The following is a 13,270-nucleotide window of genomic DNA, read 5'->3' as shown; positions in this document are numbered from 1 at the left end:
CATTAATGATCTAGAGGATGGGATGGATTGCACCCTCAGCAAGTTCACGGATGACACTGAGCTGGGGGGAGAGGTAGATATGCGGGAGGGTCCAGAGTAACCTAGACAAATTGGAGGATTGGGACAAAAGAAATCTGATGAGGTTCAACAAGGACAAGTGCAGAGTCCTGCACTCAGGACAGAAGAATCCCAGGCACTGCTACACGCTGGGGACCGACTGGCTAAGTGGCAGTTCTGCAGAAAAGGACCTGGGGATTACAATGGACGAGAAGCTGGATATGACTCAACAGTGTTCCCTTGTTGCCAAGAAGGCTAACAGCATATTGGTCTGCATTGGTAGGAGCATTGCCAGCAGATCGAGGGAAGTGATTATTCCCCTCTATTCAGCACTAGTGAGGCCACATGTGGAGTACTGCATCCAGTTTTGGGCCCCACACTACAGAAAGGATGTGGACAAATTGGAGAGAGAGTCCAGTGCAGCGCAACAAAAATGATTGGTGGCTAGGGCACATGCCTTATGAGGATAGGCTGAGGGAACTGGGATTATTTAGTCTGCAGAAGAGAAAAGAGTGAGGGGGGATTTGATAGCAGCCTTCAACTACCTGAAGGGGGTTCCAAAGAGGATGGAGCTAGGCTTTTCTCAGTGGTGGCAGATGACAGAACCAGGAGCAATGGTCTCAAATTGCAGTGGAGGAGGTCTAGGTTGGCTATTAGGAAAACTATTTCACCAGGAGGGTGGTGAAGCACTGGAATGGGTTATCTAGGGAGTGGTGGAATCTCCATCCTTAGAGGTTTTTAAGGCCCATCTCGACAAAGCCCTGGCTTTGATGATTTAGTTGGGGTTGGTCCTGCTTTGAGCAGGGGGTTGGACTAGATGACCTCCTGAGGTTTCTTCCAACCCTAATCTTCTATAATTGGTAAGGCAATATTTGATTAATTTTTATTAAAAAAATTGCCAAATTATGATGATTGGATAGGACTGTATTCAATAGCAGCTCGTCAAAACAAACATGAGTACTCCTTCAGTTGAGAGAACTAAGAGCTGTATTAACTATTTCTATTATTAGTACAGTGACAGGTTTGTCACAGAGGTAAAGATGTCATCATAAATACCATGACTTTTCTTTGTGTCCAGGGTTTCACAGGCTGTGGAGCTGTGGGGAGAAGGGGAGGCACCTGGGTCATGGCCAGACCACTTATGCTTCTACAGCCCAGTTTGGGACAGGCAATCCAGCCGCGTCAGGAAGGGTGGGGTAGGGTCATCACAGGATGTGGACCCTGCCTGCAGTCTGTAGCAGGGCTAGCCCTGTGGGACAGGAGCCATTGCTGTGAGGTGAGTGCAGGGTGGATTCACTCCGCAACACTTCCACCCCCAAGGCCTCTTTCCCCTCACAGTCAGGACCCAACCCCCACCCCCGTAAAATCCCTCTCCTACATTTTAAATGACACACCTATGACATTACACACCATTTTCTCCTAAAGCCATGACTTTTACTAAATTTATCATTACCACTCCAGGATTTTTTATTTTAAAAGTAGCAAAGAGTCCTGTGGCACCTTATAGACTAAAAGACGTTTTGCAGCATGAGCTTTCGTGGGTGAATACCCACTTCTTCAGATGCAAGAAGAACTTGCATCTGAAGAAGTGCGTATTCACCCACGAAAGCTCATGCTGCAAAACGTCTGTTAGTCTATAAGGTGCCACAGGACTCTTTGCTGCTTCTACAGAACCAGACTAACACGGCTACCCCTCTGATATTTTAAAAGTATGACACGTCTGCAACTCTACTTATCACCATTGGAGAGACCTTTTTTCTGTTGCATCAATTCCTCATGTGCTATATCTTTCGCATTTGTTTCATGCTGCAAGGTCTTTTTATACTGGGCAGCCTCAATGGAAAGGCAGCTCAGGTTATCTTCAGCGTGCGACCTCTCCAACTCTAGACGACGGATCTTTTCTTGAAGAGTTTTAAGGGCTGACATCAGAGCTGGTGAACAATTACAAGTTAAGTCTTTATAGTGGATTTAAAAAAAAAATGTTCTACTGCATTGCATTATAGTGTTAGCCATTAAAAAATTGTATTGATTCCCAAAAACAAACAGAAATGTTTAAAAACCAATAAGGGTTATTAAATGACAGTGTGCTTTTTACATAACAACCTTAATGATATTTGAAACAATTATTTTGCTTCCCCAAGTGGTGTATGTGTTTTTAAAGCCATATACTCCATTTTTCTTTTTAAATGGAGTAGAAAAGACCATTTAAAAAAAAAAAGTACATGTGATAAATAAATCACCAAAATTATTAGAAGAGCCACAGCACCCACTGGAAAAGTTAACAGTGTGTCCTACGGAGACCTAGAACATTCAACGTACACCTGATAAAACAAACGCATTTTGCATGTAGCTAAGTGACAGTGTGCTGTGTATACATGAATGGCCATCTTCACTCCAAATGCTAGTAAGGAGTGCCAGCAAGTTGTAGCAAATTAAATATCAGACTAAAGACTAGAACCCAGGTCTCTAAGTTAAACAGCCAATGCCTAACTTGCAATGCCTCCTGGAGAAGCGTGAGTAATACTTTTTAATTTCTAGATTTCAGAGAACTTTGCAGAAAGGGGTAAGCATTGTATGCCCAGTTTTACAACTAGCCTAAATACAGAGATTTGCATCAGAGGCAGAGTGATCTGCTGGATACAACATAGGTTTGCTATTGAGATTAGAAATTAAGTGTTGTTTCTGGCTCAGTTGTATTTTCTGTGTAACCTCTGCACTTTATTTATGCTCTGCTCTTCAGTTACCCAATCTCAAAATCTGCACATTCCTTCTTGGTTGAAGGGGCATTTTCATAGGGATGGCAGGAAAGAGGAGTACATTTTAACAGATCCTAGATTTTTCTCTCACTTATGAAAGGCAGTTTGAGCTAGTTTGAGTGCCAACAGATATTCTCTGTTGCCCTTTTTTCTCCCCAATATCTGCTTTATTGACAGAGAACTGCGTCTACTGTCAAACAATAGCTTAACATTCAAGAAACTGCCATTCTTGCCCTTGAAAAAAAGCTTCTTGGATGAGTCAACCTCAACATCTATTTAGGATTCACTTATTGTGGCATCATGTGATTGTTTTGGACAGATTGAAGGGAAAGTTAGACACTTTGGAAAAATGTCAAGGAGGAACCATTTTTACATTTCAAAAAAGTATTTGTTCCCTAACATAATGTGTGGTTAAAACTGTCCTTTCAAATGTTTATGATGAAGTATCAACACAGCTACAGCTTTTACTATGAAGATGCTATTGCCTCTCCATAGTCATGCACCTACAGTGAAAGGCCCAGATTCTGACACAAACTAAGCACTCTGTGACATTCCAATAGCACACACAAGCCTTAAGGCAGGGGTAGGCAACCTATGGCACATGTGCCGAAGGCGGCACTCAAGCTGATTTTCAGTGGCACTCACACTGCCCGGGTCCTGGCCACCAGTCCAGGAGACTCTGCATTTTAATTTAATTTTAAAATGAAACTTCTTAAACATTTTTTAAACTTTATTTACTTTACATACAATTATAGTGTAGTTATATATTATAGACTTATAGAAAGAGACCTTATAAAAATGTTAAAATGTATGACTGGCACGCGAAACCTTAAATTACAGTGAATAAATGAAGACTCGGCACACCACTTCTGAAAGGTTGCCAATCCCACCTTAAGGTTTCCCATACACAAACAGAGGATTCTCTTGGTGAGGGGGAAATAATGTCCCCCCTCTCCCTGCCAGCTACCCCCATTTTCCTCAGAGCACAGTGGTTGGCTGGATCATGTTGCAGTGACCCCCAGCTGGCACAATGGCCCCTAATCAGGGCTGGCTCCAGGCACCAGCCAAGGAAGCAGGTGCTTGGGGCGGCCAATGGAAAGGGGCGGCACGTCCGGGTCTTCGGCGGGAATTTGGCGGCAGGTCCCTCAGTCCCTCTCTTCCTCTTTGAGCTGCCACCAAAGTGCCACCGATCAGCTTTATCTTTCCCTCCTTCCCCTTTTCTCTTCACTTCGCCGCTTGGGGTGGCAAAAAGGCTGAAGCCGGCCCTGCCCCTAATATACAGGGGCCTTAAACTTGGAGCAATACTGTCCTCAAGATCAAGGGTTGGAAGGCAGAAATGTGGTAAAAAGCCACCTTAGATCTTCTCCTAGGTGTACCAGGCACTGTTCCAGTGTACCTGAAGCCTAAGCCCCAGAACCTGTAGTCTAATAGTTTTAAAAATATATATATAAATAAATTAAAAAAAAAAAAACCACACTCACTCAAGTAGCAGAAGCTTGTGTAAGAACTCTATTAGAGTCAACTACACAAGGAGCCTTAGGTTCTTCCTATGATTAAGCCACACTGGAAAGAAACATGTTCACATACATATATAGTACCCAACGTTGCTCCCACCAAAATTAATAGCAAATAATTCACATTAACAGCAATGGGAACAAAACTGGGCTCAAAACTATCCATAACGAAAGTAGTTTATAACTTTGGTTCTTTACAATGCATTTTCTTATCAAGTTTTCCAGGGGATCTTCTTATACAGAAAGTTTAAAGCTAGAGGGAAGCAAACAATGTCACACAAAAATCAAAAAAGTTTCAAATCAAAGTAATGCCTAAAAGAAAGTGATGAACTTCAAACTCTACAGCAGCATTTTCCTTTGCCTTCAGAGGACATCTCCAATTTTCAAGCAAAAAACAGATTTTACAGCCAAAGTTAGCAGAGGTAGCAACCAGTTTCTATGATACAGCCCCAAGACTGGGGATACTACTCACTCTCCACACAAGTCTCCAGACCAATGATCTAAATGACTAACATTCACAAGTAGAACAAACAAGGCAATTTGTTTAACAGAGTTTAAAGAACACATTTTTTGTGGCTTTACCTTGGTTGTTTGGAGCAGGAAGCATGTCACCAGTGGTAGTTGTTACCTTCTTTGACTTGCTCTGTCCAAAGGTAGGAACAAACATTCTATCTGGAGGCTGCAGAAAGCTTCCTATGAAACTTTGCTTTGATTCAGAACCCATGGTCTGTAGAAGGAAAGATGTACATAATGCCATTATTTCCTAAATGGACTATTATTATTATTATAGCACTGACAACTAGTTCAAGACAAGGCATTGGACAAAAGTTTGTATCAAATTAAATCAATTGGGTTGGAAAGAACAATGAGCAAGTCAGCTGGTCCTTCCCCCTACACTGTGTCAAGAATACTGCAGCTTAAATAGCTCCCAACAAATGCCTTAAAAATATCTATATCTATCTGTATCACCAATGAGAGAAATGCTACAGATTCCCTTGGCATCTTGTTTTATTATCAAAAACATTCTTAAATGTTTCCTTCTTGCTTTCTAAACACATTTTATTCTGTTTTTTTTACTTTTTGACCAGGGAATAATGGACCCCTTTCCTAACATCCTCATATATTTACAGGACAGTTTTGTCTTATTTTTAATGTAGAATGAGCATGCCCTTTTCCCCACATATACTTTACCCCACCCTCAACCACTGAATGCACCAATGTAGGTGTTTTTTAAATAAACATGTGGTGTCCAAAATTTAATACAGCTGAAACCTAATAATGGCCAAGCAAAAAAGAGCCTTCCTTTTCTTGATTTAAATATGCTTTATTCCCATTAATACAACCTAGTAAAGAGTCCCCCCTTCCACATTTTCTCAGAAGCAGATTTTCATGGGCATGTTTACTCTGCCTAAAATAAGACAGTTTAACTGTATTTGAGATACAGACAATGAAGTTTGGACTAGGTGATTTAGGAAAGTTGACCCTCAGAGCTCAGCCAAAAATGTTCATTCCAGGATAACTAATTCAAGTTCCAGTCAGATATTTATATTAGAAATTAAATATTCAATGCTTGAATATTAGTTATGTATTCCACCCAAATGGAGAAAAAATGTGACAAGAACATAAAAGAAATGCATTTCTTAAGTGTTTTTCAGATGTGTTGGATTATTGATCATGTATAAACAATATTTTGCTTACTGCATTACCTTACTTCTAATTTAACCTTAATGATGCTCAAGACAAATTAGAAACAAGTTTTAAGACTATATTTGTCAGTTGTTTCATGGTTTCTTAACCCAACCATTTCTTATGGTGCTTTATTTAAATATATCTGATGGGCATAGATAGGTCTAACATCAAACCTCTCAGTCAGAACTTTGCAGCTCAAGTTCACTTCTATTCGGTCTTACTGCAATATCATTTGAATAATGAATTCATATAACTGCCCTGCTACTGTAACTATGGATTGTTTGGAGAGTCTGTAGACAATCCTTGTAACGTAACAGTTACTAGCCATCCATTCTATCTCAAATTCAGCTCAAATGCTATCTCCATATTATCTCAAAGTCAGCCCAATGCTTAAGCCCCATTTTTATTCACATTCCTTGCATCCAACGAAGTGGGTATTCACCCACGAAAGCTCATGCTCCAAAACGTCTGTTAGTCTATAAGGTGCCACAGGACTCTTTGCTGCTTTTACAGATCCAGACTAACACGGCTACCCCTCTGAACTTAATTTGTGAATTTCCTAGGCCTTATGCAGAATTTCTTATTTCAAATTCAACCTCTTTAGTTTTAACTTGGGTCCCAGGAACTTGGTTCTCTGCTGTACTTCAAAAGTTATAATAGCCACAGAAGATGACAGCTTTTATCACAACACATCAGACATGTGCAAGATCCCTTTAACAAACCTAAATAATTAAACTCAAAAAAAGAGTGAATACAATACTGAATTAGGCAAATGTTAAATCATACCATCACAGCTCAGTGGAAGACAATTCTCATTACAGAAAAGACACTTACTTGCAGGCCCAGTAATACAGTAAAACTGTGGTATCATACAGCAGATTAAAATACTGCAGCAGACTCACCTTTTCTTCCCGGAGTTGCAGAAAGAGGGTATTGTCTGCCATGGAAGATTATTTGCTGTATCACTTCCAGCATAAATTCCAATGTCTACTCAGCACAGCATCAACGTGGTTTCGGTTTAGACAAAATAATTTACACCACTCATTTGGTGGAGTCACAAAAGGAACCATCTAACAGGAAGCAGCAGCAACCCACAACAAGAACAAACTGCAGCATCTACCTAAATAAAGTTAGATCCCAGAAGAGAGTCAATTTGAAAAAGATATTCAAAACAGAAATTTTTTTCCCAGAAAAAGCAGTCAGTGTTCATGTTTCAGAGGGTATTTAAAACAGAATAAAAACCAACATCCTGGTATGCAGCATCTTCAAGCTACTCATGAAATTGGAGATTCTTGGTCGGATACCGTCCTCATGTTCTAAATTGCTATTAAATAGATGCTATCAAGCTCAGAAATCTGCTGGGAAGTACATATATGATTTCAAGACACTCTCACAGGTGACCCTTCAGATGAACTAGAGCTCACAGAGGTTTCCCTAAGACCTGGGACACAGCCAAACTGTCACAGTCCACTCCGACAACTTTCGTTAACTAGTTTTAGTGAACAAATTATTTGTTCAAAATCGAGTACTTTCCTGGAGAGTACTTCAACCCATAACATTCCAATGCCGTTTTATTGCTACTGACAACCACTGTATTCTAGGCTGTCATAGAGAACACTGCTACATCATATCTACTATAGATTACAAGCCACCCTATCTAAATTGAACCCTGCCACAGTAGCTCTTACTGATGAGAAAACCTTTTTCACCAGGACAGGAGACCATATGCAATCTTGATTACTAAGCAGCAGAGGATAAAATACAGTAGATAATTCTACTTGCATGGGGCAAGAAGTACAGGAACACAAAAGTAAGCTTTCATTACATTATATCATGATCCTTTCTTTCCAGTTTATAGGAGTTTAATATCCGATGGATATAATTCAGTAGTTGAACAATTTACCAGGTGCTTAGATTCACATTCAGCATCACAACACCTAACTTTCAGGCACCAAGAAAAGTCACAGGAACAACAATGCAATCCACAAAGCCTGAGTTAGGCTCCTAGGCTCTCTATACAACAAATGAAGAGAGACAGGCACATTAGAATATAATCCAAAAAAGACAACATGTGTAGAGAGCTGCGTAACTTAGCCAATGGAAGATGCTGATGGCAGAGGTGTGTCTTAAGCCCCACCCTTCTCACAGACAAAAATGCCTAAGTCCCCACTGCATATCTAATAAAAAAAGGTAATAATTGGAGATATACCAATCTCCTAGAACTGGAAGGGACCTCGAAAGGTCATCGAGTCCAGCCCCCTGCCTTCACTAGCAGGACCAATTTTTTTTTGCCCCAGATCCCTAAGTGGCCTCCTCAAGGATTGAACTCACAACCCTGGGTTTAGCAGGCCAATGCTCAAACCACTGAGCTATCCTCTCTGCTTGTGATTCTCAGCTGTGAATCCTCTCCTGGAGTTAGGTGCCTCAGGTTTTTCTTGCAGGAAGCTGGGATGAAGAAGAGATGACCTCTCTCATAACTATTAGCCCAGTAGTAAAGGTACTCACCCAGAAAGTGGAAAACCTCTGGTTCAAGTCCCACCATTCAAATCAGCTATTTAATGTTATCTTTGCAACATAATGGCTATAAACTTTGTTTTTAAATGGTAGTTTAAGTTTTGAAAAGGTTGTCTTATGTCCCCACAACACTCATCAGTGAATTCTCCTTGCTGGTGTTGGGAGGCCTTTCTAAGCCATGAATATTATTTTATACTAAATATTTATATTTAGTTTGCTTAATATTTGTAGGGTGATTAGTTTAACACCCAAATTGCTTTCTTTACAGGAATGTACCATAGCTTATAATGGACAATTAATCATTCTCTATATGCGTATCTAACTACTCAGCTACATGCAGACATCTGAATAAAGCCTGAGCCATCAACAAATGACACTCCAGGAAACCTACTGTATTCAGACCAATGTGACAAGAAATATTTATCAGGAAATAAGTAGGTAGCCAGCATAAACTCAGGTATGATCTGTTCCATTTTTTCCACTTTTACCCTACATTGTTTGCATGAAGTCTCCGTCCAACACTGAGGGCAGGTCTACACTACAGGGCTAAGTCGACCTAAATAACGTAGCTGGAGTCGATATAGCTTAGGTCGACTTATTGTGGGGTATACACTGTACTGGGTCGATGGGAAAAACTCTCCTGTCGACTTACCTTACACGTCTCATTCCGGTGGAGTACTGGAGTAGATTGGAGAGCGATTTATTTAGTGGGTCTTCACTAGATCTGCTAAATTGACCCCTGGTGGATCGATCGCCACAGCATCAATCCAAGGTAGGTATAGACAGGGGCACAGCCAGGTGGAGGGAACAAGGGGAATGATCAGGAAAAAAAAAAAATAAGGCACCACCCGCTGCAGCGCTTGTACTCACCCGGGTCTTCGGTGGCACCTCGGCAGCGGGACCTTCACTCGCTCCGCATCATCCCCCCGCGCCAGCAGCACATGCACCCCCGGCTGGCCCCTCCCTCCTGGCGCTCAAACCCCGCCAGGGAAGCCCCTGGGCCAGACCCCTGGGCCTTCCCACCGCTGCTCCCTGCAGGCTGCGCACAGGGCTGGCCAACTCCGGCTCTGCTCCCGCCGCTACCCAAATGGGGCGGGCAGGTCCTGGGGACCCTGGGCTTCCCCCCACCTTGGTTCTGCGGCTGCTGCTGAGGCAAACCACTTAGAAGCCCCCCCGCCCCACCGGCCAGAGGACTTCGCACATGCGCGAGGCCCTGCCCTAATAAGACGCAGCTGGCAGCACTGTGAGGGGTTCGCATTCTCCCACCTTCCCCTCCGGGCCACGCCTATTGGTTCGGGGACTGGACGTGGATGAGGAGGCAGAGCTCTCTTAAAGGGAAAGAGACACTCCTTCCAGCCCCTTCCTCCTCAGCCCTGCGTTCTGCAGCGCTTTTACTGATGGGGCGGCACTCCGGGTCTTTGGCGACGGGCCCTTCACTAGCTCTGGGTGTTTTCAGTGGCACTAAAAGACCCGCCACCGAAATGCTGCCGAAGCCCTGTGGAGCGAGTGAAGGTCCCGCTGCCAAAGACCGCGCTACAGTGGGTGGCGCTTTTTTTGTGAGTGAGTTTAAAAGGTGCCACTTTTGTAGAATGTGCTCAGGGGAAGCGGCTGCTCCCCCCCAGCTACGCTACTGGGTGTAGACATATCCTAAGTGCTAGTCTACACTAGAAAAGTTATGCCACGTAAGGACTTTTGAATAACCCATTTCTGGAAAGGAGTGCAAGAAAACTTTTTGGCTAACTAAGTACCTGTTATTTCACTTCTTGAAATGTCGTTGATATTTAGGTAAATAACAAGGATGAAGAAACAATGAGAGGTTGTGATGACCCCACCAAATATGATCAGGGTAAAGAAAGAAAGTCCCTGTCAAATATTAAGGATTAATAGTTTTCTTATTGTTAATAAGTAGATAATCAAGTTATAAATTTAGGGTGTAATACAGAATCTTGTGTTTGGTCATAGAACATTATTACTCGTTGTTATGTAGCGAATCAGAGGAGGGGGTGTTGATAAAAATGTGGTGTCAACTTGGGCATAAAAGCATACTGAAACTTAAGTCTTTGCCTTTGTTTGTGTACAGCCCCTTGTCTGTATGTACTAAGCCAGATCACTGGCAGGTCATGCTCAACTGATCACAGGGGTGTGGTACTTTGTACCGCTACTGATATAAACCTGTTACTTGGATCTGAACTCTGGAGTTAGCAGTGGTTTTGCCTGCTACAGCAAGTAGTGGTTGTTGGCTTTGCTGGGTTTGTAAAATAGCCTGTGGGCCTGGTTGGTGGCCCTGAAAACAAACTTGCACACTGTACCTCAAAGCAACACCCTGGAACCCCCCATCATGTAATTATGATATATTTCATACAAAGCATGCCATATAAGAAAATATATGAAATGTCATGATCTTCTGAAACCCATTGTTCTGTCAAAATATGTACATCTTTAGTAAGTATGAAGTTTGAGATTTTGCTGTATAGTTGTTACTGAAATATGTTGTTAGTTAGAGAGTCTCCACTGCTAAGGCTACAGTGACAAAGGAGGTGACCCATTCCCAGGACAGTGTTAAATAACCATTAATCAGCAGGGGAGCTGTAATCAAGAGATTTACAATGCTGTAAGAGGGCCGTGCAAGAATCACACAATGGGGGATTGCTCAACTCTGACTCAGCAAAGTCCACCAGGACATGTCCGGGCTAGTGTTTTCCAGGCACACGGACTGAGGATATAAAATAGAATAGAGGACAATGGCATCATGCTTTTATCTGTCTTCTCCCCTGCCTATACTGGAAGCAACAAGAATGCTGGGAAGAGAAAGACCTGAACTGAGGAGACTGGTCCCATGCTTGATGGGAAAGCCTGTGTACTAAAAACTATAACCTATCTGCAACACCCAATGGAGTGAGAAAAACTGCTTGGCTTGATCCAAATACTGACTATTATAATAAGGTTTAAGATTTAAACAGTGTGCCTATCTTTTGTTTTCTTTGGTAATTATCTCTGACCTTTTGTGCCTGCCACTTATAATCTTTCTGTAGTTAATAAATCTGTGTTATATTTCACCTAAAACAGTGTGTTTTGCTTGAAGTGCTTGGGAAATCTCAGCTCAGATTACAAAGGCTAGCGTGTGTCCACTCCACATTGAGGGAGGGGCAGACTGGTTAATAAACTTACACTGGTCAGGCTTCTGACCGTGACAAGACAGTATATTCCGGCAGTGCAAAGCTGGCGAGAATTGGTTGGTGCCTTTCTCTGTGTGATTTGTGAGTGGCTCAGAGAACATTTATGCAATTTACCTAGGTGTGCCACCCCACATGCTGTTGTGCTTAGTGGTAGCAAAGGGTTTGCTGCTTGTTACTAGCAAAGCTTTGAGAGAGAGACAGCAGGCTGGAGCATTAAGGGGCACAGTGGTACCCCAGTTCCAGGTTGTACCCCAGGAATCTCATCACAGGCCAGGTTGGTAGTCCTGAAAACATTCTTACACACCAGTATAACTGTTGGTGAGGAGTGTAATTTCTAGCAATAGTTACACCTTAGCGAGGACACAGTTATACCATTCTAAAAGGTGCCTTTACTGTTCTAGCTAATTTTTCTTTCCAGCTATAACTTTTGTACTCTTATAACTTCATACGCACTAGGGAGGTTTGCTACTTTAACTATACCAGTATAACTGAAGTGGCAAAAACTTCATAGCCCACAGACCCTGTGCATAAGGAGCAGAACAGAGGACCTTGGCATATGGGAAGGGAGAATGGAGGGGCACACAACCAGTTGGACAGGGAATGGGGCTACTGGATGGGGTGCAAACAACCTCTCTAGCGTGGATGGTTGCAGGAAGTTCTTGTAAGGGGAGATGGGAAAGTGGTACAAATAGTGCTTGTGGAGGGATACAAGGAACCTCTGGTGCATCCAATGCACTTGGACTGAAGCTACAAGATATGTGACCTTTTAGTTGGGGATACTTTCTTTCTCCCCACCCCCCTTAGCCTCTCTCATTATGTAGGCACACAACTCTTTCTAACTATAAGTTTTACAGGGCCTAGCACAATGATGATGCCCCATCCTGGTGTTGGGGGGGGGGGGAAGGGGGCAGAACCTTTGTATTTGTAATACAACTAAACAATGGTGGAAAATTAGTTTGTGTGTTTTTAACCTCATTATGAATATATAAGGGAGGCACAGGTATCAAGCAACTGAAACCCAGTTAATTAAGAGAGGAAGTAATTGTTTACTCAATCCAATTTTTTATAGTCTGTTTACAACTATTCAGTTGAAATATGAGAGGTTTTTTTAAAAGATGCAATCACCTCCACCCCTTCAAATAATGTCTAACAATCCCACCACCCAGACTTGACATTTCTAGAAGATAAAAGACAAGACAGGGCGGGGGGAGGGGTTTGAAGCAACCTTTCAGCCCATCTAAATAGATCATATACGACCACAACCCATTTCTCCCTTTGCTGGGCACGCTTTCACCGACTTGTTGTTTGAGCGGTTAGCTCCTAAAGCCAGGAGAGGGAGAGAGACGCTGCTCACCTCCATTAGCGAGGTTTCCAAGTCCCTGCCCCACACCTGCAGTACAAAAGCAACGCACCAAGCCACGCTCCCGCTTTTGTACGCGGGGGCCGTTAGCAGCAGCCCGATGACCCGCTCTACCACCCGCGTCCATTTCTTCCAGGCAGCTCCGCTGCTCTTTGGGAGGCTCCTTTCCGCGGGTCACTAACTCGAACCGCGGCGGGGACGCGC

The 13,270-nt window shown here is 42.7% G+C and overlaps 1 protein-coding gene and 1 long non-coding RNA gene across 12 annotated transcripts in view; one reads left to right on the top strand and one right to left on the bottom strand.

Annotated features, from left to right (window-relative positions):
- The window catches only part of CEP57L1 (centrosomal protein 57 like 1), a 44,891-nt gene that overhangs the window by 22,122 nt on the left and 9,499 nt on the right, over positions 1 to 13,270 (bottom strand). For 5 of the 11 annotated variants that reach the window (XM_045011622.1, XM_045011625.1, XM_045011624.1 and 2 more), the window contains 2 exons: positions 4,910 to 5,054; positions 1,809 to 1,988 (listed from right to left, as the gene is read on the bottom strand). In XM_045011622.1, coding sequence (XP_044867557.1) covers positions 1,809 to 1,988; positions 4,910 to 5,054 — 325 coding nt within the window. Of the gene's footprint in view, positions 1 to 1,808; positions 1,989 to 4,909; positions 5,055 to 6,918; positions 7,582 to 13,270 lie in introns of those variants that run through there. The other 6 variants (XM_045011621.1, XM_045011619.1, XM_045011620.1 and 3 more) reach the window with 2 other exon arrangements.
- Positions 7,581 to 11,633, top strand: LOC123367397. The gene is made up of 3 exons (XR_006578443.1): positions 7,581 to 7,826; positions 8,799 to 8,987; positions 10,316 to 11,633. It is a non-coding gene; the product is annotated as an uncharacterized LOC123367397 (long non-coding RNA).

Source organism: Mauremys mutica, chromosome 3 (assembly GCF_020497125.1).
Source record: "Mauremys mutica isolate MM-2020 ecotype Southern chromosome 3, ASM2049712v1, whole genome shotgun sequence".
NCBI lineage: Eukaryota > Metazoa > Chordata > Testudines > Geoemydidae > Mauremys > Mauremys mutica.
Note: the sequence above shows the minus strand (reverse complement) of the source record. Positions and strands in the feature narration are given on the sequence as shown.